Here is a 21,739-nt window from a genome sequence, read left to right on the forward strand (position 1 = left end):
ACCCATACTAAGAAAATATAGATGTTAGAATTATCTTTAAGGTAGCCCTCATAAAAATGATTCATGGGCATTTATGAATATACTTGAAACAAATGAAAACTGAGAACATCTCAGCAAAGAAATAGAAGATATAAAGGTAAATCAAATCAATATTTTATCGCTGAAAACAAAAATAAAAAACAACAGAAGATGGGGGGAAAAGACCAGAACTTCAGGTACCTGTGTGACTATAACAAAAGTTTTAACATTTATGTCATTGGAAAAAGAAGATGAAGTTGAAAAGTATTCAAAGAAGAAAATGGCTGAAAAGTTCCCACATTTGCAAAAGGATTTGAGCTACAGATTCAAGAAGCTGAGTAAGTTTCAAACAGGATAACCCCAAAGAAATCCATACAGAGACATCATAGGTAAGTTTCTAAAAATTAAAGATGAAGAAAAACCCTTGAAAGCAACCAGAGAAAAACAACACATTACCTGTAGGGAAAACTAATTTGAATGGCAGTGGATTTTGCATGAGAAATCATAGAAGCCAGGGGAAAGTGGCACATTTTCTAAGTGCTGAAAGGTAGGAACTCTCAACCCAGAACCTTATATCCAGCAAAAATATCCTTCAGTAATGACAGGGAAATCAAGACGTATTTCAGATGAAGTCAAACTAAGAGACTTTCTTACCAGAAGACCTGTCATAAATGAATGGCTAAAGGAAGTTCTCTAAACAAAAGGAAATGGGAAAAAAAAAAAAGTAACTTTGGAATATCAGGAAAGAAAGAAGAACAATCAAAAACATAAATATGGGTAAATACAATGGACTTTTTTTCTCCTGTTGAATTTTGTAAATTATGTTTGACAGTTGAAGCAAAATTTGCAACATTCTAGTATGGTTCTCAATATATATCAAGAAAATATTCAAGGTGATTATATTATAATTGGGGGGAGACTAAAGGGATGTAAAGGCAAGTGAGAGTTCTGTACTTCTTTTGAAATGGGAAAATGTTGACACAAGTAGACTGTGATAAGATATATATATAATGTAATATCTAGAGCATCTTCTTAAAAATGTTCAAATAACTGGCAGGAAGACAGGAAAAAGAAAGCAGAAAAATTAAAAAACAAGAGAACAAACAGAAAACAAAAAATAGAATGGCAGACCTCAACCTTACGATAGCAATAATTATATTAAGTGTAAATGAGTTAATTTTCATTTTTTGACCTGTGAATTTTTTTTGTTTTTGTTTTTATTTTTATTTATTACTATTTTTTTGCATGGGCAGACACTGGGAATAGAACCCGGGTCTCCAGCATGGCAGACAAGAACTCTGCCTGCTGAGCCACTGTGGCCCGCCCTGTTTTTAATATTTTTATTGAGATAGCTTCACACACCATATAGTCCATCCAAAGTATACAATCAGTGGCCCACAGTATCATCACATAGTTGTGTCTTCATCCTCATAATCATTTTTAGAACATTTACATACATTACTCCAGAAAAAGAAATAAAGGGAAAAAAACATACACCCCAATATCCCTTATCCATCCTTCTCATTGACCTTTAGTATTACAATCTATCCAGGTTTTTTTGCTCCTTATCCCCCCCCTCCGTTATTTACTGTTTTGTCTTTTTTTTTTTTTTTAACTCATCTGTCCATAGCCTGAATGAAATGAGCATCAGACATAAGATTTTCATAATCCTGTGGTCATATTGTAAAATCTATATAATTAGACAGTTGTCTTCAGGAATCAGGGCTACTGGAATATACTTCAGCTGTTTCAGGTACTTCCCTCTAGCCACTCCAATACACCATAAACTAAAAAGGAATATCTATTTAATGCAAATAAGAATAACCTTCAGGATAACCTCTTGACTCTGCAATCTCTCAGCCACTGAAGCTTTATTTTGTCTCATTTCTCTCTTCATCCTTTTGGTCAAGAAGGCTCTCTCAATCTCCTCATGCTGGGTCCCAGCTCATCCCCGGAAGTTGTGCCCCACATTGGTAGAGAGATTTACACCCCTGGGTCTGTCACATGTTGTGGGGGAGGGCTCTAACTTTAAGTGTCAAGTGCCACACAAATGCCCCAAGTTCCTGGGAATGACCAGGATATACACAAATAGCTTAGTATCTAAGAATTTTGAAATAACTTACAACTCAGGAATGGATATGGCTGTTGTAAGAGTTTACGATCTAGGAACCTTTACAGTTGGCCTTAACCTAATAATCTGTAATCTTGAATTCAATTCTCTGAGTTTGTAGTTAGCCCATATGAGTGAGGCATGATAGTATTTGTCTCTTTGTTTCTGACATTTCATTCAGCATTCCATCCTTGAACTTCATTCACCTAATTGCATGTCTCGCAACTTCATTCCTTCTTGCAGCCACTCTGTAGCTTATTGTTCCCTCTTCCGTTCCTCAGTTGATATACCCTTAGGCCACCTCCATCCATTGCAGATTACAATCACTGCCACCATATAGGCCAGTGTGCAAATAGTGTAAATGGTTTTAAGTATACAAATTAAAAGTTGGAGATTGGCAGAATGTATTTTTAAAAATGACCCAACTATATGCTGTCTACAAGAAACTCATTTCAGATATAATGATATAGGCAGGTTGAAAGTAAAAAGATACACCTTGAAAATGTTAAAACCAGTAGAAAGCAGGAATGGCTCTGTTAATATCAGAGAAAGTAGACTTCAGAGCAAAGAAAATTATCAGCTATAGAGAAGGACATTACATAGGGATAAAAGGGTTTACCAAGAAGACAGCAATTATACATGTGTATATATACCAGACAACAGAGCTGTAAAATATGTGAATCAAAAACTGATAAAATTGAAAGGGGAAATAGATCAATAATTAGTTGGAACCTGAAACATTCTTCTCTCAATAATTTATAGAACATCTAAACAGAAAATCAGCAAGGCTATAGATCTCAATAACACAATCACCAACAGAATCTCAACATTTATGAAACACATCACCCAGAAACAACTCAAAAGCAACAACAGAATGCATATTTTCTACTGCCCATAGAACATATACCAAAATAGACCATATCTTTGGGCATATGATAAACCTCAACAAATTTTAAAAAGTTGAAATCATGCAGTGTATGTTCTCTGACCATAATGGAATCAATATCTGAAAGATAACAGAAGTTTTCTAAACACTTGAAAACTCAGCAGTAGTCTTTTAAATAATCTGTGGATTAAACAGTAAATCTCAAGGAAAATTAAAAAATTCATAGAATTGAGTGAAAATGAAGTTGTATCAATTTGTAGGATTCAGTTCTAGCTGAAAGAGAATTTTATGGCACTAAATGCTTACATTAAGAAAGAAGGAAAGTCCAAATAAATAATCTAAGCTCCCACATCAAGAACGTCGGAAAAGAAAAGCAAAATAATCCCATAAAAGCAGTAGGAAAGAAATAATAGAGGTAAGTACAGAAATCAATGAAATTGAACACAAAACTAAAGAGAAAATCAGTGAGTCAAAAAGCTGGGTCCTTCAATGCTACCTATCATAACCTGCCAAACTCCAATCAGTACCATTCCACCCAATCCTAAAGAACACGTAGGGCAATATATAAGATTCCACAAGGGTTCCATGCACTAGAGTAACTTTCCAGAAACCTACAACCTCCAGATGGGTCCCTGGACCAGATAAGTTCTAGAACCTAGAGGGCCCAACCTCTCCAGAACATCAGATAGTTCCATCTCCCTAACCCATATTAGTGACAGACCTTTCCAGCATGAAAAAGTTAGAATGGCCATAGCTCAAACTCCCCTTTAGAGAGGGATGGAAAGATCACAGGTGATAGTGCAGCTATACAGAGAAGATAGTATTTAACAAATGGATATGAATGCTGAAATCATTAAATTGATACCTCTTTTAGTCTCCAGTATGTTAGAGCAGCTCGAAGCAAAAACCTAAAATTGTGGACTTGTAAACCATGTCAAACTCTGAAATATGTTCTACAACTAATTGTGGTGCTGTGCTTTGAAATTTATTGCTTTTTTGTATGTATGTTATTTTTCACAAAAAAAAAAAAGGAAGAAGGTCAATTGTGATGATAAATATTTAAACCTTTTAGCCTCCTATATTCTGGAGCAGCCAGAAGAAAAAATCTGAGAGGATTGTATGGTAGCCCATGACAAACTCTGGGATCTGTCCTATAAACTACTTGTTGAAGAGTGCTTTGTAAACTACTGCTTTTTAATTTCTTTGTTTTGTATGTATGTTATACAATAAAAAATTTTAAAAAATAAAAAAAACCGGGTCCTTGAAAAGATCATAAAGTTGACAAACCTCTAACAAGACTAATGAAGAAAAAAGAGAAGACACAAATTGCTAATATCAGGAATGAAACGGTGTATCACTACAAATTCTGTAGACATAAAAAATAATAAGGCCTTATAGCAGCCACACTTAGTCTAAAGTTGTAAGTTTTAGATTCTGAGACTCTGAGCTATGTGTATCAGCTTGAACTTCCCTGAAACTTTGATTAACTCTGTGACACCTAAGACCCAGAAATGAAGTGCTGCAACTCTGAAATATAGCATAGCTGTATATAATAGGACTTAAAATAACTGGAAAAGAGATTAGACCTCATGTAGATATAAAAACAAAGCCAATCTGCGATAGCTCATTTGGGCAGAATTGAGCCCAGAATAAGAATGAGGGCCTTTAATCCTGTATAGCCTAGTGTAGTGCCTGGATATATCCTAGAATATATTCAGCCAATGGTTAGAAAGTATTGGCAAAGTCTCTTTGAGGGATGGGAGAAAGAATTTGGAACTATTAAACTTTACCACCAGGGAAACCCCTGATGCTGTGTCAAACATTGGAGACACCCAGGTTGATAGGCCAAGTCCTTGATCTTGAGGCTTGCTCTTGTGAAGCTTATGTGTATAGTGGAGAAGCTAAGCCTACCTATAGGTATGCCTAAGAGTTACTTCTGGAGGACCTCTTCTGTTGCTCAGATGTGGCCTCACTCTAAGCCTAGCTCTGCAAGTGAAATCATTGCCCTCACCCCTACATGAGACATGACATCCAAGGGTGAAAGTCTCCCTGGTGGCATGGGAGATGACTCCCAGGGATGAGTCCGGTCCTGGCATTGTGAGATCAGCAATGCCATCCTGACCAAAAAGGAGAAAAGAAGTGTAACAATTTACTGGGCTGAGAGGGTTCAGATAGAGTCAAGAGACTACTCTGGAGGTCACTCATATGCAAGCTTCAGTTAGACATTGCTACCTATCATAACCTGCCAGGCCCCAAGCAAGGCCAATCCAGCCAATCCTGGAGAACACCTAGGGCAATACATAAGATTCTACCAAGGTTCCATGCACTAGAGTAACTTTCTAGAGGTCTGTGGCCTCCGGATGGGTTCCTGAACTGAATAAATCCTGAAACCTAGATGGGCCAGCCTCTTCAGAACATCAGCTAGTTCCATATCCCTACTCTGTGTTATTGACAGTCCCTTCTAACATGAAAAAGTTAAGATGGGCATGGTCCAAATACTCTAAAGAGTAGGATAGAGGGATCAGGGGTGGTGGTGGAGTTATGCAGAGAAGGTAGGGTTTGAGAGATGAGTATGAGTGCTGAATCATTGTATTGATGTTTCTTTTGGTCTCCAGTATCTTGGAGTAGCTAGAAGTGAAGACCTGAAATTGTGGAATTGTAACCCACATCAAACCTGGAGTCTGTTCTACAACTGATTGTTATGCTGTGCTTTGAAATTTATTGCTTTTTTGTATGTATGTTACTTTCCACAAAAAAGAGAAGGGTTGATTGTGATGATAAAAAATGTTTGTTCCTTACAGCCTCCAGTGTTCTAGAGCACCTGGTGGGAGGGATCTGGAATGATGGTGTGGTAGCCCACAACAGATTTGGGATCTGTCCGTGACTGCTTCTTGAGGGGTGTTTTGAAAACTATTGCTTTTTCTTTCTTGGCTTTGTACATATGTTATGTTATACAATAAAAAAATAAACAAACAAATAGCCAATCTGGCTGGGACTAAGATAAATCAGAATATAGAGTAAAAGATAATAGTGTATGTACTCTGGACCCTCACCTATTATATGAGAACAATTTGAGCCCTAGGTGTTCTTAAGAGTTAACAGGAGCAATATTGTTTGGGATTTAGCAAACTGTGGCAATTAACATTATTTTACTGATGTTTGCATAAGAGAAACTTCTGGAACAGCCTCTTGACTCTATTTGATCTCTCTTAGCCACTGATGCCTTATTTTATTACTCTTTTAATCCCCCTTTGGTCCAGAAGGCATTGTTGATTCCACGGTGCCAGGGCCAGACTCATCCCTGGGAATCATGCCCCCAGGTTGTCAGAGAGACTTTCACCCTTGAATGACATGTTCCACATAGGGGGTAGGGTAATGATTTTCCTTGCAGAGTTGGGCTTAGGGAAAGAAAGACCACATCTGAGCAACAAAAGAGGTTTCCTGGAAGCAATTCTTAGGCTTCATTATAGGTAGTCTTAGCTTCTCTACAACAGAAATAAGTTTCATAAGGGCAAGCCTCAAAATCAAGGGCTTGACCGATTTTCTTGGGAGTCTCCAATGGTTCAAAGGGTACCCATGATTTTCCAAGTGAGAAAGTTTAGTAATTCCATTTCCCCCCTTCAGGCCCTCAAGGAACTCTACCAATACTTTTATTTTTTTGCTTTTTCAAAGGGGATTTATTAGGTTACACATTCACAGTTTTAAGGCCATAAAAATGTTTAAACGAAGGCATCAAGAGGATTTTCTTCACAGAAGAACGGCTGATGGTGTCTGGGCTTTCTGTCACATGGGAAGGTACGTGGTGACATCTGCTGGCTCTTCTGGGTTGGTTACAAAATGGCTGTCTCTACTCCTATGGGTCCCTCTGGTTTTTCCTGGAACATTTTCTTTCCTTTAAAACATTTTTAAATTGTGAAATAAAACATACATACAGAAAAGTAATTAATTTCAAAGTACATTGGGACAAGTAGTTACAGAACAGATTTCTGTAAAAGGGTTACAGTTCCACAATGTTAGGTTTTCCTCCTAGCTGCTACAAGACACTGGAGACTAAAAGAAATATCAATGAGATGCTTCAACAGTCATACTCATTTGTTAAATCCCATCTTCTCTGTTGTAACTCCACCTTCTCCTTTGAGCCTTCTCCCAGTCTGTAGGTGTGCTTGGGCTATGCCCATTCTAAGTTTTTCATGTTGGAGAGAACTGTTGATAATATGGGATAAGGGGATAGAACTAGTTGATGTTCTTGAAGAGGCTTACCCCTTTGGGTTTCAAGACTTATCTGGCCTAGGAATCCATCTGGAGGTTGTAGGTTTCTGGAAAGTAATCATAGTGCATAAAATTTTTGTAGAATCTCAGATAGACATCTAGGTGTTCTTTAGGGTTGACAGAAATGGTTTTGGTTTGGATTTGGGAAACCATAGTATAAATAGCAATAACTAGCCGAAGGTTGCATATGAGTAGCTTCCAAAATAGCCTTTTGACTCTATTAGAACTCTCTCAGCCACTGACACCTTACAAAGCACAGCACCACAATTAGTTATAGAACATATTTCAGAGTTTGACATGGGTTACAGTTTCACAATTTTAGATTTTTACTTCTAGCTGCTCTAAAATACTGGAGACTAAAAGAGATATCAAAAAAAATATGAAACGCTTCACAAATTTGTGTGTCATCCTTGTGCAGGGGCCATGCTAATCGCTGTATCATTCCAATTTTAGTATATGTGCTGCCGAAGTGAGCAGTGCCAGTACTTTTGCTCAGCATGCTCTGGGATGTATCCAAGTATTACAATAAGCTATATACAATTACAAGGGCTCGTTCCCATTCTGGGCTCCATGTGTTTGGTTTGTTTAAATGAGCTATCCAGGCAAGTTGATTTAGATTGTGTGGTACAGAAAATTTAAGTTCTAACCGTAATAAAACCTTTTTTTTTTTTTTTTTTTTTTTTACGTGGATAGGCACTGGGAACCGAACCAGGGTCTCCAGCATGGCAGGTGAGAACTCTGCCTGCTGAGCCACTGTGGCCTGCCCTGATTTCTTTTTAGGTTTCTTTAACTGTTGTTGTATATAGCTATTCTCTTTTTCAAGGCTGCAACACTTATTTTTGGATTTTAAGTGTCACAGAGTTACTCAGAGTTCCAGGGAAATACTAGCTGGTACACATATAGCTCAGTGTCTCAGAATCTAGAAGTAGATACTTAACCTCAGATTAAGTGTGGTTGCTGTAAGGATTTATGATCTAGGCTCTAGTTTTCTTACAAATGTTTTCTGAAAGAGATCTTAGCATATTTGTTCTTTTGTTTCTGGCTTATTTTGTGCAGCATTGTCCCTAAGTTCCTTGGGTTCCTCTTGATGTCTTTTCTTTTTGTTTTTATGGCCATTTTAAAATGTACAAAACGTTTTTACTTTACAAGATCAATCAAAAGAAGTCCCCAGGCTGGATTTGGTCATCGTTTACCTAGTTCTGCTTTAGTTTATTAGTCGATTGACTGAAGATTTTTGTTTAATTTGTTTAGTTCACTAAGTCGTAGAGTAAACTATTCACAGCAGTGAGTAAAAGACATTTTACAGCACATTTGAATATACAAACTATCTTTCGGTCCACTTAACTCTATAGTTTTCTTTAATTAAAGTGAGTTCCCTCTTCAAGGGAAATCATTCCTGATTTCTTCTCTCTTTCTCAAGAAGGGAATGCATATAAAGGTTTTTCCAAAATTTATTGGTGCATTAATTTATAGACAACTTACAGTTGTGTAAAACATGGCTTGTGACATATTCAGGATATGTCTTGTACATAAAGAAGTCTGTTTTTTATTTTTTAAGATTTTGAAAAGAAAAGAGTGATTGAATCAAGGACACTTGATGTACTTCAACATGCAGGAGAACTGTTTTTGTCTGCTGATTCTAAGCCTTCACTTTTTCGCTTCTAAAACTTGATTGCCTAGGACATAGAGGACTTAATGTTGTCTTAGGGAAGCTTTTTTATCATGGCAAAGCTCCAAGTCCTTTACTCGTGCTCTTTACAATAATTGGAGAAAACATTTTAGTGCTCACTTTGATCATCTATTATGTTATTAGAAATTTCATATCAGAAAGTCAAATTTGAACTCTATCAGAGTGTTCAAAAGCTTTTTTAATATGCTTTGATGTTAATTTTAAAGAAATAGCTTGCAGATTTTTGAGTAGTGGCCTGTAATAGCTAGGTTCAGGTGTCAACTTGGCCAGGTGATGGTGCCTTGTTCTGTTCTGATTAAGTCCACATCCTATGGACTTAAATCGTTCACATGTGAAATTCATCTTTGGCTAATTACATCTACGGTCTTAAGGGAAGTGCCTTCCAAAATGGAGAGGCTTAAAAAGAGTCAGAAGAGAGGAGTTGAGAGCAGCTCAGACCCAGATATTTGTAGATGCAGAGAGAGCCATTTATAATTTAGAAGCCAAGAGGAAAGGCCAGCAGATGTTGCCATTATCCTTCCCACGTGACAGAGAAAACCAGAGGAAAGCCAGCTGCCTCTTGGAAGAACTGTGAATTTGCAACTGTATAAATGCCATTATTGAAAACCAGTCTGTCTCTGGCTTCTTGCATTCCGACAACATTAGCAAACTAAAACGTGGCCCTGTATTTCGAATAAATGTTAGAGCATGTTTAGGTGATTAGACTGAAATAAATTACACTGACCTCTTTGTAGAAGTTCTAGAATCATCTTAAGAATACATTTAAATTTAAAGTGTTCAAAGTGTCGGAAATATCTATTCATGTAGGAACAATAAGTATGTTTGCTATTATGTGTCCGTTAGAACGTGAGCTACTCAGAGGCAGAGGGATTATCTGTTTTGTTCATTGCTGTATCCATAATACTAGAACAATGCCTGGCACATAGAAGGGGTTCAGTAAATACTTGTTGCATGAGTATATATATCCTTTTTATCTATTAATAAATATAATTCTTTTTAAATTGTACTGTAATAACCTAAACCTTATGATTATAAGCCTGAAGACAGTAAAATTCATTTATTTGTAAATTTTCCATAAATAAAATTTTTGACTAAAACTGACTTCCATCAGTTTATTATGAATTCACACGTTTTTTTATTATGCGTTAACATGATTCCTGCCTTTTAAATATTTTCTTTCTCTAGCTATTCTGTTTGAATGTGTGCATACAGTTTATTCTATTTATCCAAAATTGGAATTACTTGAGAAGGCTGCCAAGTGCATTGGAAAATTTGTTCTGTCACCTAAAATAAATCTCAAATATTTGGGTAAGATTATTGGTTAATTTGGCAAAATTTACAAAGGGAGCTTTTGAAATTTGCTGGATATATATTTCAGATCACTTTGTGTAATGTAATAATCTTTGTTTCTAGGACTGAAGGCTCTTACCTATGTTATCCAACAGGATCCCAGCCTGGCCCTTCAACACCAGATGACAATAATTGAATGCTTAGACCATCCTGATCCCATTGTTAAAAGAGAGGTAACTTATTTTGAATAGTTATAATCTTGAAGTGTTATAATCTTTAAACTTTTTATTGGTATTATATAGAGATTCAAAGTGCTGGGAAGTGTGCATGTATATATGTTTTAACTTTTGAATGCATTTTATTCTTTTTATTAAAGTTTAAGGAACTTTTCTAAAAAGTTATTGTGTTAAGAACAGGAATATTCTTTTTTTTAATTAATTAACGGAAAAAAAAGCAGGAATATTCTTAAATTATAAGTTGGAGGTTTCCTTGATAGCTTTTTGGTCAGAACATTGTACTGACAAGAGACCTGAATTCTATTCCCAAGTCTTTCTATTAGAAGAGTTTAAGATAATTTTCTTTTACTATACAGTCAAGATGCAATTTAAGATGATCAGTATTTTTCTGTTATTTTCTTTAATATTTGTAAAATGTATTCATGTATTCCCTATTAAATATATAGCATATCGAAAGAATTAATCAAGATATCCATAAAATGATTTGAATTTTTTAAAAGGAAGCATAGATAATTTACTTAAATTTTCAACTTTTTCCTTTTGAAAAAATTACTTCAGTAGCTACTTGGGATTCTATATAATACTTCTATTAATTGTTATGTAGAGAAATCATTCTGTACCTTCATCTAAAATAGTACATGGGCCTTAAGAGGAGTCAAAGTTTTTTTTCTGATTTAAGAAATTATAAAGATTTAAAATAAAAAATCTACTAAACATATAAATATTTTAAAAGCAATAAGTTAAATAAGGGAGTTTACAGAGTATAGAGTATTGCATTAAACAACTAATTTTTAAAAGATAAGATTATCAATTTTGAATTTTAAAGGTATTTTATTTTTGAAATAAAGTATTTTTGAGAAATTGCCTTCATGTATATGTAATTTTTTCTTCATAGTTTTAATTTTCTAAAAATTGTTACCTGCCTTGGATGAATCTTGGATGAAGTTTTCAGATATGTTAGTTAATTACTGTGTATTGTACTTGTAGAAAAAAGAAGGTATCACAGGACAGTAACAAATAATTATATGGCCCTTCCATTTTGAGGAAAGATAAAAGAATAGATATAAAGTAGATGATTTATTTGCATAATTGACTACTGAGTTGAACAGGATCTAACTTGGGTATAATTTTCTTATTGTTATATTTATTTACTGACCTCTTATTTAAAGGTGCTAGTCAAAGGGAAAACAGGCAGGTTATAAAGTTATCAAGTCTGACCTGTTTGGTCTATTTCCTGCAGTGAGAAAAGTAGTTTGATTTCTTTGGGAAAGGTGCTGGGTATCAGTGGTGTCCAAAGAAGATACTGTAGTACTGAATCCTCAGTGAACTGACATTTCTAACCTCTTATCAATAAAGATGTGAAAGGAACTTTAGTCCTTGGGCAATGGAGTGACCTGTTGCTTAAGGCTGGGATTCCCTTTTACCTGATCAAATTACCTCTTTCATACAGGGAGAGAGGGAAGACAAGAAGGAATTACTAAAACTGAAGAGAAAAAGACTTTTAGCTATGTAATTCCTAACATCATACCTCATTCAATCCTGGCAACAATCAGTTACATGGTCTTAGGGTAGGAAATGATTTTGGCGCCAATAAGGAGCATGTCTGAAGAAGCTCCATAAATTGAAATTGAGAGAGACCTGTGCATATATTGATTTTAATTGAAGTTAAGGATTAACTAAAATAGTTTTTTTGTTTAATTTTACTCTTTCAAAATATGTTGTCCTTTGTACTTGAAGTACTGGCTATAAGGATGAAAAACTAAGAAAAAACCCTAAAAAACATTTTGAATGAGTTTGACAAATAGGGTGTCTCAGAATTGTTCTGCAGGTAGTATTGTTGATCCTAAAATATTAGTAAATGATTACTTTCTTAGTATTCCCCTTTTTCTCATGTTGATTTCTGTGAACGATGGTATTTTTAGAATCTTAATCTAAGGCCTTAGAAAGCTAGCTAACTGGGAGCTTACTCAGGTACTGGTCAGCCTTTGTCTTACTTGAAGTTGCTAGAGGTATATTCCTCAGCACTGAGAAAGTACGTATAAAACAGTACTTTCTTAATATCTGAGATTCTGAATGGAGGCATTACAAGGCATTGCAAGGCTCTGAAGTGCTTGAGCCACCAACATTTGTTCATCCATTAGAGGCCTGTATTAGTCAGGGTTCTATAGAGAAGCAAAGCCAATGGAATATGTGTGTGTATGTAGATACTAAGAGATTGATTGTAGAAATTGGCTCATGCATCCCTGGGCTTTGACAAGTCTGAATTCTGTAGAGCAGGCCTCAAGTAGGGAACTTGATGGTAATGAAATCCCAGGAGAAGTCGCATATTGGGAACTTCAGTGAAAGTGATGATGAATTCCCCTGGAGAATCTGGCTGGTTGAAGTAGAAATAGATGATCTTTTTGACTGCTGAATCGTCAGTTCTCCCTTTAAGACTTTCAGCTGACTGGATGAGACTTCTCTTACTGTTGAAGGCACTCTCCTTTGTTGATTATAGGTGTCATCAGCCATAGATACTGTCAGCTGGCTAATGACAAAATACCCTCTCGGTAACAGGTAGGCCAGTGATTGCTTGACCAAAAACTGGACCTCATAACCTATCCAGGTTGATACATTAAATTAACCATCACAAGGCTGTTTGCCGTTAACTGCCAAATCCACTCAAGTGCTGTTTTCTTTTGTTCAAGGAGTACAGGAAATACAGTTTGCAACACTGAAGTTTGTATTTATGTATATACACACACACACGCGTACACAGGCTCAAGTAATACAGATTTCAAAAGCTGTTACAGTTTTAGAAAATATATTTTAGGTTGGTCTTCATTATTTACATCAATAGAAGTCTTTTAGGTTTTGGAATTTATCATAATTCCTTTTTTGACAGTGATTTTATACATCTTAAATTTTATCTTAGTTAAAATTAAAATTTGTATTTCTCGAATTCCTATTAACTGAATGCCCAGTAAATCTTCTACATGAAAGTAAAATAAATTGTTTTAAAACTATATGCTACTATGTTTATTGGTGTTATTATGTAGTAGTTTTATAATACTGTTTTATTTCTCTTAAATAGACTCTGGAACTTCTTTACAGAATTACTAATGCACAGAATATAACCGTTATTGTCCATAAAATGCTTGAATATTTACATCAGAGCAAAGAAGAATATATCATCATCAATTTGGTTGGCAAAATAGCTGAACTGGCTGAGAAATATCCTTTGTTGGCACCATGAGTCATAAAATAACTTTAATTACACAACAAATTTAGAAAGATTGGAGAGAACATCAGATAGTTCCATTTCACTACCCCATGTTAGTGACAGACCCTTCCAACATGAAAAGTTAGAATGGCCATAGCCCAAACACCCCTAAAGAGAGGGATGGAAAGATCAAAGGTGATGGTGGAATTACAGAGAAGATAGGATTTAACAAATGAATATGATTGCTGAATCATTAAATTGATATCTCTTTTAGTCTCCAGTATCTTAGAGCAGCTAGAAGTAAAAACCTAAAATTGTATGTTCTAGTGTGCTAGCTGCCAGAATGCAATATACCAGAAACGGAATGGCTTTTAAAAAGGGGAATTTAATAAGTTGCTAGTTTACAGATCTAAGGCTGAGAAAATGTCCCAATTAAAACAAGTCTATAGAAATGTCCAATCTAAGGCATCCAGGGAAAGATACATTAGTTCAAGAAGGCCAATGACGTTGAAGGTTTCTCTCTTAAGTGGGAGGGCTCATGGCGAGCACAGTCAGAGTTCCTCTCTCATCGTGAAGCTCATCGAGAAGGACACATGGCAAACACGGCATCATTCATAGGATACATATACCCATTTCCATAGGGAGGAAGGAACACAGGGGCCACAGGCAGTTTTGAAAACCTGCAAGGCAAAGTCCATTAGATTTCAAAGACTGAGAGTCATTTATCCTCAGGGCTTTAGAAAGTGGCAGTCCCACCCTTTCCAAGGGCCTACACAGAGGCCTGCCTCTCTCTGAATGCAATCTTGGGGGACATTGGGGAGACCACCTTTTCCTCGGCTCCATCCTCTCCAAGCATTGGGGCCGCACCCAGGCTCTCTGCCATTTCTGCTGCACATGCTCAACCCCTCCATGTAGTGGCAGCCAGGCTATCCCCAAACCCCAAGGAATGTGCTTCACCCTCTCCAAGGCCTGAGGCGTCATGACTAGGTGGAAGGCCCGTCCTCTGCCTTTGGGGCAAACTCACCCTCTCCATGGGCTTGGGTGAGTCCACTCTCCTGGCCTAAGGCTTCTTGATGTCAGATCTCAGCCTCCATGGATTTGCCTCTGAAGTTATTTTTCCTCCAATATGTCCCTTCTCTGAACCTCTCAGTTCTGACTGGCAGTGGTTCTCTTTATACAAATCCCGCAACACTCTCATTGGCTTTCTATGTAGTAGCCTTGGATCATGCCCATTGGACATAAGGAGTTTCCACAAATCTTTCCTGGATAACTCCATGTCTGATCCTGGCTTTCTCTGAAATGGCTGACTGGTTTCATATTTGGCCAAGTCCTTAATGTGGGGCACTGTTCTCTCAGGTTTCCCTTCCAGGAAGCCCAGAATTCTCCATAGTTTCTCTCTCATCTGGAAAGGCACATGGCAAACACAGTCAGGGTTCCTCTTTCATCTGGAAGGGCACATGGCAAACAGGGTATCATCTGCTAGCTTCTCCTGGCTTCCTGTTTCGTGAAGCTCCCCGGAAGACATTTTCCTTCTTCAGCTCCAAAGGTCACTGGCTTGTGGACTCTCTGCTTCATGGTGCTGCAGCATTCTCTGCTCTCTCCGAATCTCTTTCATTCTCCAAAATGTTTCCTCTTTTATAGGATTCTAGAAATTTATCAGAATCTGCCCAAATGGGTTGAGACATGTCGTCACCTAGTCCAGCTTAACACCACTCTTGATTAAATCACATCTCCAGGGAGATGATCTGATTACAGCTTCAAACATACATTATTGAATAGGGATTATTCTGCCTTTATGAAATGGGATTTAGATTAAAACATGGCTTTTCTAGGGTACATACATCCTTTCAGACTAGCACATTGTGGAGTTGTAACCCATGTCAAACTCTGAAATATGCTCTACAACTGATTTTGAATGCTGTGCTTTGAAATTTATTGCTTTTTTTGGTATACATGTTATTTTCCACAAAAAAGAAAGAAAAGTTGATTGTGGTGATAAAAAATATTTATTCTTTCTAGCCTCCTGTATTCTGGAGCAGCTAGAAGAAAAAATCTGAGAGGATCATATGGTAGTCATGACAAATTCTGGGATCTGTCTTGTAACTATTTGTTGACGACAGATCATAATCTTCGTGATCAGGAAGATAATCCTTCAGGATCATAATCTTCATGATTATGATCAGGAAGATAAAGGAACTCTACCTAGTTCTTCTCTCAGTCCCTCCTGGTCTTTTACTCTTTTTTTTTTTTTTTACTGTTTCTTTTCTTAGTAAATTATTTTTATGCAGGAAATTGTCACAGTAAAACAGTTGGGATCCATTCATGTTACCTTCTTTCGCGTTAGTCTTTTTTTAAACTCAGAGGGACATTACTCAGTCACAAGGACATTCCATTCTTTTAAAAATATCTGTCATTTAAATTTTAGACAGAAATGACTAACTAATATTAGTTAAATCATTTTGGAAATTTTCTAAGTATACTTTTGTCCTTGCCAGTGTTATAACTCTGGTCAATAGAATCATAGGATTTTAGAATTGAAGAGGAACAGATTAAATAGAAAAGAGGTTAAACAGCTTGTTCATGTAGATGCACCATATTTACCCTCTCTGAAGTATATCTGATTTTCCATTATTTATTTGTCCCTGGTTAGCTGATTCATTTCTTTCAGTTATCTCACAGTATAGCATGTGGCAGGCATGGTGCTAGCTAGGTAAGGCAACCTGAACTCAGTGTATTTAATTCAATTAAATAAGCTTTTACTGAGTACTTATTACTTAAAACTGAGGTATAGAACAATTACTGTCAGAAGTTAAATCTGAAAATGCTCACTAGGATGAGTTTTTAAAAATCTGTGTTGTTTTTTAAAAAGTTGTTGGATAAAGGATAATTTTAGTAAGTGGTGTTTGAAGGTGTTCTTGTTCTTAACACTATGGACACATATGCTCCTGATAATGCATGGTTTATTCAGACGATGAATGCCGTGTTTTCAGTGGGAGGAGATGTAATACATCCTGATATTCCCAATAACTTTCTGAGACTGCTAGCAGAAGGTTAGTAAACTACTGCATTCTGTAAAAAATGTGTTTTTATTACAAAGTCCTTAGAGAATATAGTGGAAATTAAAATAATTTATCAATTTCTTTGTAGGCTTTGATGATGAAATAGAAGATCAACAACTGAGACTTTATGCAGTTCAGTCTTATCTCACTTTACTAGATGTGGAAAATGTGTTCTATCCACAGAAATTTATTCAAGTTATGAGTTGGGTGAGCAAAGTTTAATAAAATATTATAGCACTGTTTTACATATGTACAAATTAAAAACTTTCCCATCTCAACCACTCCCAAGCGTATTATTTAGTGGGATTAATCACATTCACAATGTTGCACTGTCCTTACCACCATCTTTTACCAGCACTTCCCCATCTCTGCAAACAGAAACCATGCCCCTTATGCATTAACTGCTCATTCCTCCTTCTCTTTGCCTCTGGTAACTTGTACTTTACTTTCTGTCTCTGTGAATCTGCATATTCTAGCTATTTCATGTAAGTGGAATCATACAATATCTGTCTCTTTGTGTCAGACTTATTTCACTCAACCAAATGTCTTCAGGGTTCATTCATGTAGTGGCATGTAACAGAATTTCATTCTTTTTTTTAAGGCTGAATGATGTTCCATTTTATGTGTGTACCACATTTTCTTTAACCATTCATATGCTAAAGGACATTTGGGTTGCTTCTACCATTTGGCTATTGTGAATAATGCTTCTGTGAATGTTGGTGTACAAATTTCTGTTCTAGTCTCTTTTTTCAATTCTTTTGAAGTTTAGTTTTTAAAAAGCTACTATAATCAAAACAGTATGGTACTGCCACAAGGACGGACTAATAGACCAATCGAAAAGAATTGCGAGTGCAGAAATAAACCCACATATCTTTGGCAATTGACTTTTTTTTTAATTAATTAAAAAAAATTAACAACAAACAAAACATTAAGCTATCATTCCATTCTACATATACAATCAGTAATTCTTAATATCATAATGTAGATGCATATTCATCATTTCTTAGAACATTTGCATCGATTTAGAAAAAGAAATAAAAAGACAACAGAAAAAGGAATAAAACGATAACAGAGAAAAAAAAGATTATACATACCATACCCCTTACCCCTCTCTTTCATTTACCACTAGCATTTCAAACTAAATTTATTTTAACAGTGGTTTCCCCTAGTATTTATTTTTATTCCATATGTTCTACTCTTCTGTTGATATAGTAGATAAAAGGAGCATCAGACACAAGGTTTTCACATTCACAGAGTCTCATTGTGAAAGCTATATCATTGTTCAATCATCATCAAGAAACATGGCTACTGGAACACAGCTCTACATTTTCAGGCAGTTCCCTCCAGCCTCTCCACTACATCTTGAACAACAAGGTGATATCTACTTAATGCATAAGAATAACCTCCAGGATAACCTCTCGGCTCTGTTTGGAATCTCTCAGCCATTGACACTTAGTCTCATTTCACTCTTCCCCCTTTGGTCGAGAAGGTTCTCTCAATCCCTTGATGTTAATTCTCAGCTCATTCTAGGGTTTTTCTCAGTCCCTTGATGCTGAGTCTCAACTCATTCCAGGATCTCTGTCCCACGTTGCCAGGAAGGTCCACACCCCTGGGAGTCATGTTCCACACAGAGAGAGGGAGGGTGGTGAGACTGCTCGTCATGTTGGCTGGAGAGAGAGGCCACATCTGAGCAACAAAAGAGGCTCTCCTGGGGGTGACTCTTAGGCCTAAATTTTAAGTAGACTTGACCTATCCTTTTTGGGGTTAAGTTTCACATGAACAAACCCCAAGACTGGGGGCTCAGCCTATAGCTTTGGTTGTCCACACTGCTTGTGAGAATATCAAGAATTCAACTTGGGGAAGTTGAATTTCTCCCCACTCTCACCATTTCCCGAAGGGGGCTTGCAAATACTTTACCACTCACTGATCAAATCACTCTGGGATTCATTGGGGCATCACTCTGGCCAAACCAACAAAATCTCATGTCCTACCTGAGATTCCAAGTACTTATGACGTTCAGTCAAACTATCTACATAAGTTATATTAGGAAATGCTCTAGTCAAAATATAAATTTTGTAACAAATAAACATTTTTGCTTTAGTCTCACACATAAGGTGACATTTTAAAATATTAATTACCATCTATTGTCAGCACCCTGCAATAATGACATTCCTTTGTTCTTCCTCATGCAAAAACATTTTTAAAATTTGTACGTTGTACATTTCACTATTATTATACACTGTAGGCATTCCTAGATTATACCATCTCGATCTTTAACATCTATCTTTCTTTCTGATTTCATTTATGTCCCCAGCCCTCCTCCCTCTATCATTCTCACATGCAGGCAATTAATTGACTTTTGACAAAAGAACCAAGTCCATTCGATGGGGAAAGAACAGTCTCTCCCACAAACGTTGCCAAGAAAACTGCACATCCAGAGGCAAGACTCTCCAACAAATGTTGCCTAGAGGAGTGGGTCATATGGTAGTTCTATGTTGTACCGTTTTATATTCCCACCATCAATACTGAGGGTCCTATTTCTTTGCATCCTCACCAGTGCATGTATTTTCTGTTTTTATAATAATAGCCTTTTTAGTGCATGTGAGGTAGTTTCATATTGTGGTTTTGATTTGCATTTCTCTAATGGCAAATGATGTTGAGTGTTTTTTCATGTGCTTATTTGCCAGTTGTATGTGTTTTTTGAAATAATCTGTATTCAAGTCCTTTGCCCATTTTAAAATTGATTGTCTTTTTGTTGTTGAATTGTAGGAGTTCTTTATATATTCTGTATATTAAATCTTTATCAGAAATATGGTTTCTAAATATTTGCTCCTATTTTGTTGTTTATTTTCTTCATAATGTCTTTAATATACACAAAGGTTTTTAATTTTGTAAAGTCCAGTTTATCTATTTTATCTTTTGTTGCTGGTATTTTTGGTGTAAAATCTAAGACTCTCTTGCCTAATACAAGGTCCTGAAGATATTTCCCTATATTTTCTTCTATTTAGATCATTAATCCACTTTGAGTTAATATTTGTCTGTGGTTTGAGGTAGAAGTCCACTTTGATTACCTTACCTTTGGATGTGCAGTTTTCTTGACAACGTTTGTTGGAGAGACTGTTCTTTCCCCATTGAATGGACTTGGTTCTTTTGTCAAAAGTCAATTGCCAAAGATATGTGGGTTTATTTCTGCACTCTCAGTTCATTTCAATTGGTCTATTAGTCTGTCCTTGTGCCAGTATCATACTGTTTTGATTATTGTAGCTTTTTAAAAACTAAACTTCATTTTTTAGAGAAGATGTAGGTTTTATAGAAAAATTAACAGAAAGTACAGAGATCCTATATGCCCCCTTTCTATTATGCTATTGTGTTTTGTTTTTTTTTAATTTTGCTGCTATATAGTATCAATTTTGGTATGTTTATTTAATTTATATTAAGGGTGTCATATTGCAAATATTCTTTTGATGCTCTTTTAACTCTTTTTCTGTGATATATCCATATTCATTTTAACTGTTGTATGATATTACATTGCATGACTATTCCAGTTTATTTATTTATTACCCTATTAATAGGCATAAATCCACCCTATCCCCAAATTTTACTGTTACAATGTGGCATAAACACCGTTAGATTTATTTATTATGCCACTCTAAAAGTTATATTGCTCTTTAAATATTAACTTTAGCCCCACTGCTTCTTTTTCCTTTCCTTCTCATTACCAGCTGTGAATTCTTTCCTTGCCTTTTCCTTATCTCCCTCCCTTTTTTTTCTTGATAGTATCAATATTCCACCAGAAATATGAAAATATTCCTTAAATACTGTTCCAGAAAGATCTTACATTCAGTGAGGTATCAGTTTATTAATTGTTCTTACACTGATAGAGTGTATGTCACCTGAATGACTTAAATGTAAGAAAAAGGATATATAACAGATCATTGTTCCTTGAAGTCTTTCTGTGAAGCATCTATATCAGAATCACCCAATGCCTATTTAAAATATATACCCTAGATCCCTGCCACAGATATACTATATAGAATCCTTGAGAATAAAGACTAGAAATCTTATTTTTTTTTTTTACAAAGCACCTCAGATGACTCAAGCATACTAGTGTGTGAAATTCACTTATTTAAATTTTTTTTTTGAAAATAATAAGACCACCTATGGAAAATCAAAATAAAGCTGATTTTTAAAAGTATGCTGCTTTATACATTGTTAATACACAAATGTGGAAGCCTTTCATACTGAGTTTCAATACTTTGTATAATTTTGAACCTAAAATACACCATTGTTTCTTTATCTAAAAATTCCCTCACTGTAAGGGTTTGTTTAATCTATATTAAATTCACTCTAGGAGTAGAAATCTTGTTTACATTTCCTGGTGTAGTTTGCTGCAGAATTTCACACTTATATGTAAACATCTTTTTGTTTTATTGGTAGGTGTTAGGAGAGTATTCCTGTCTCTTAGATAAGGAAATGCCGGAGGAAGTTATAACCAAACTCTACAAGTTGCTTATGAATAACTCCATTTCTTCAGAAACAAAAGCCTGGTTAATCTCTGCTGTGACCAAGTTGATACCCCAAGCACACTCTTCTAACATGGTTGAGAAATTAATCCAGGAATTTACTGTATCTTTGGATACTTGTATGAGACAGCATGCCTTTGAATTAAAACATTTGCAAGAAAATATGGAACTTATGAAGAGCTTGCTTCCAGTTGATAAGAGTTGTGAGGACATGGTGGTAAGATGTCTGTGTTTCATCTTTTAAAAATTGCATTATCTTGGACAGGCCATGGTGGCTCAGTGGCAGAGTTCTCACCTGCCATGTTGGAGACCCAGGTTCGATTCCCGGTGCCTGCCCATGTAAAATAAATAAATAAATAAAATAAATGTTTAAAAAAATTGCATTATCTTTAACATGGAGTAATTCCTGCATTTGTGATATATCAGGTATATATCAAAAGTTTCTATACCACTTGA

General features: G+C 35.9%; 1 protein-coding gene and 1 non-coding gene across 8 annotated transcripts in view; one reads left to right on the forward strand and one right to left on the reverse strand.

Moving 5' to 3' along the window:
• AP4E1 (adaptor related protein complex 4 subunit epsilon 1) overlaps positions 1-21,739 on the forward strand; it is a 112,910-nt gene that overhangs the window by 50,407 nt on the left and 40,764 nt on the right. For 6 of the 7 annotated variants that reach the window (XM_077127872.1, XM_077127874.1, XM_077127877.1 and 3 more), the window contains 6 exons: positions 10,159-10,281; positions 10,387-10,496; positions 13,573-13,712; positions 16,639-16,751; positions 16,849-16,967; positions 21,198-21,500. In XM_077127872.1, the coding sequence (XP_076983987.1) occupies positions 10,159-10,281; positions 10,387-10,496; positions 13,573-13,712; positions 16,639-16,751; positions 16,849-16,967; positions 21,198-21,500 (908 nt within the window). The remainder of the gene's footprint in view (positions 1-10,158; positions 10,282-10,386; positions 10,497-13,572; positions 13,713-16,638; positions 16,752-16,848; positions 16,968-21,197; positions 21,501-21,739) is intronic. The other variant, XM_077127873.1, reaches the window with a different exon arrangement.
• Positions 7,657-7,760, reverse strand: LOC143656603 (U6 spliceosomal RNA). The gene has a single exon (XR_013162520.1). It is a non-coding gene; the product is annotated as a U6 spliceosomal RNA (small nuclear RNA).

This window comes from Tamandua tetradactyla, chromosome 14 (assembly GCF_023851605.1).
Source record: "Tamandua tetradactyla isolate mTamTet1 chromosome 14, mTamTet1.pri, whole genome shotgun sequence".
NCBI lineage: Eukaryota > Metazoa > Chordata > Mammalia > Pilosa > Myrmecophagidae > Tamandua > Tamandua tetradactyla.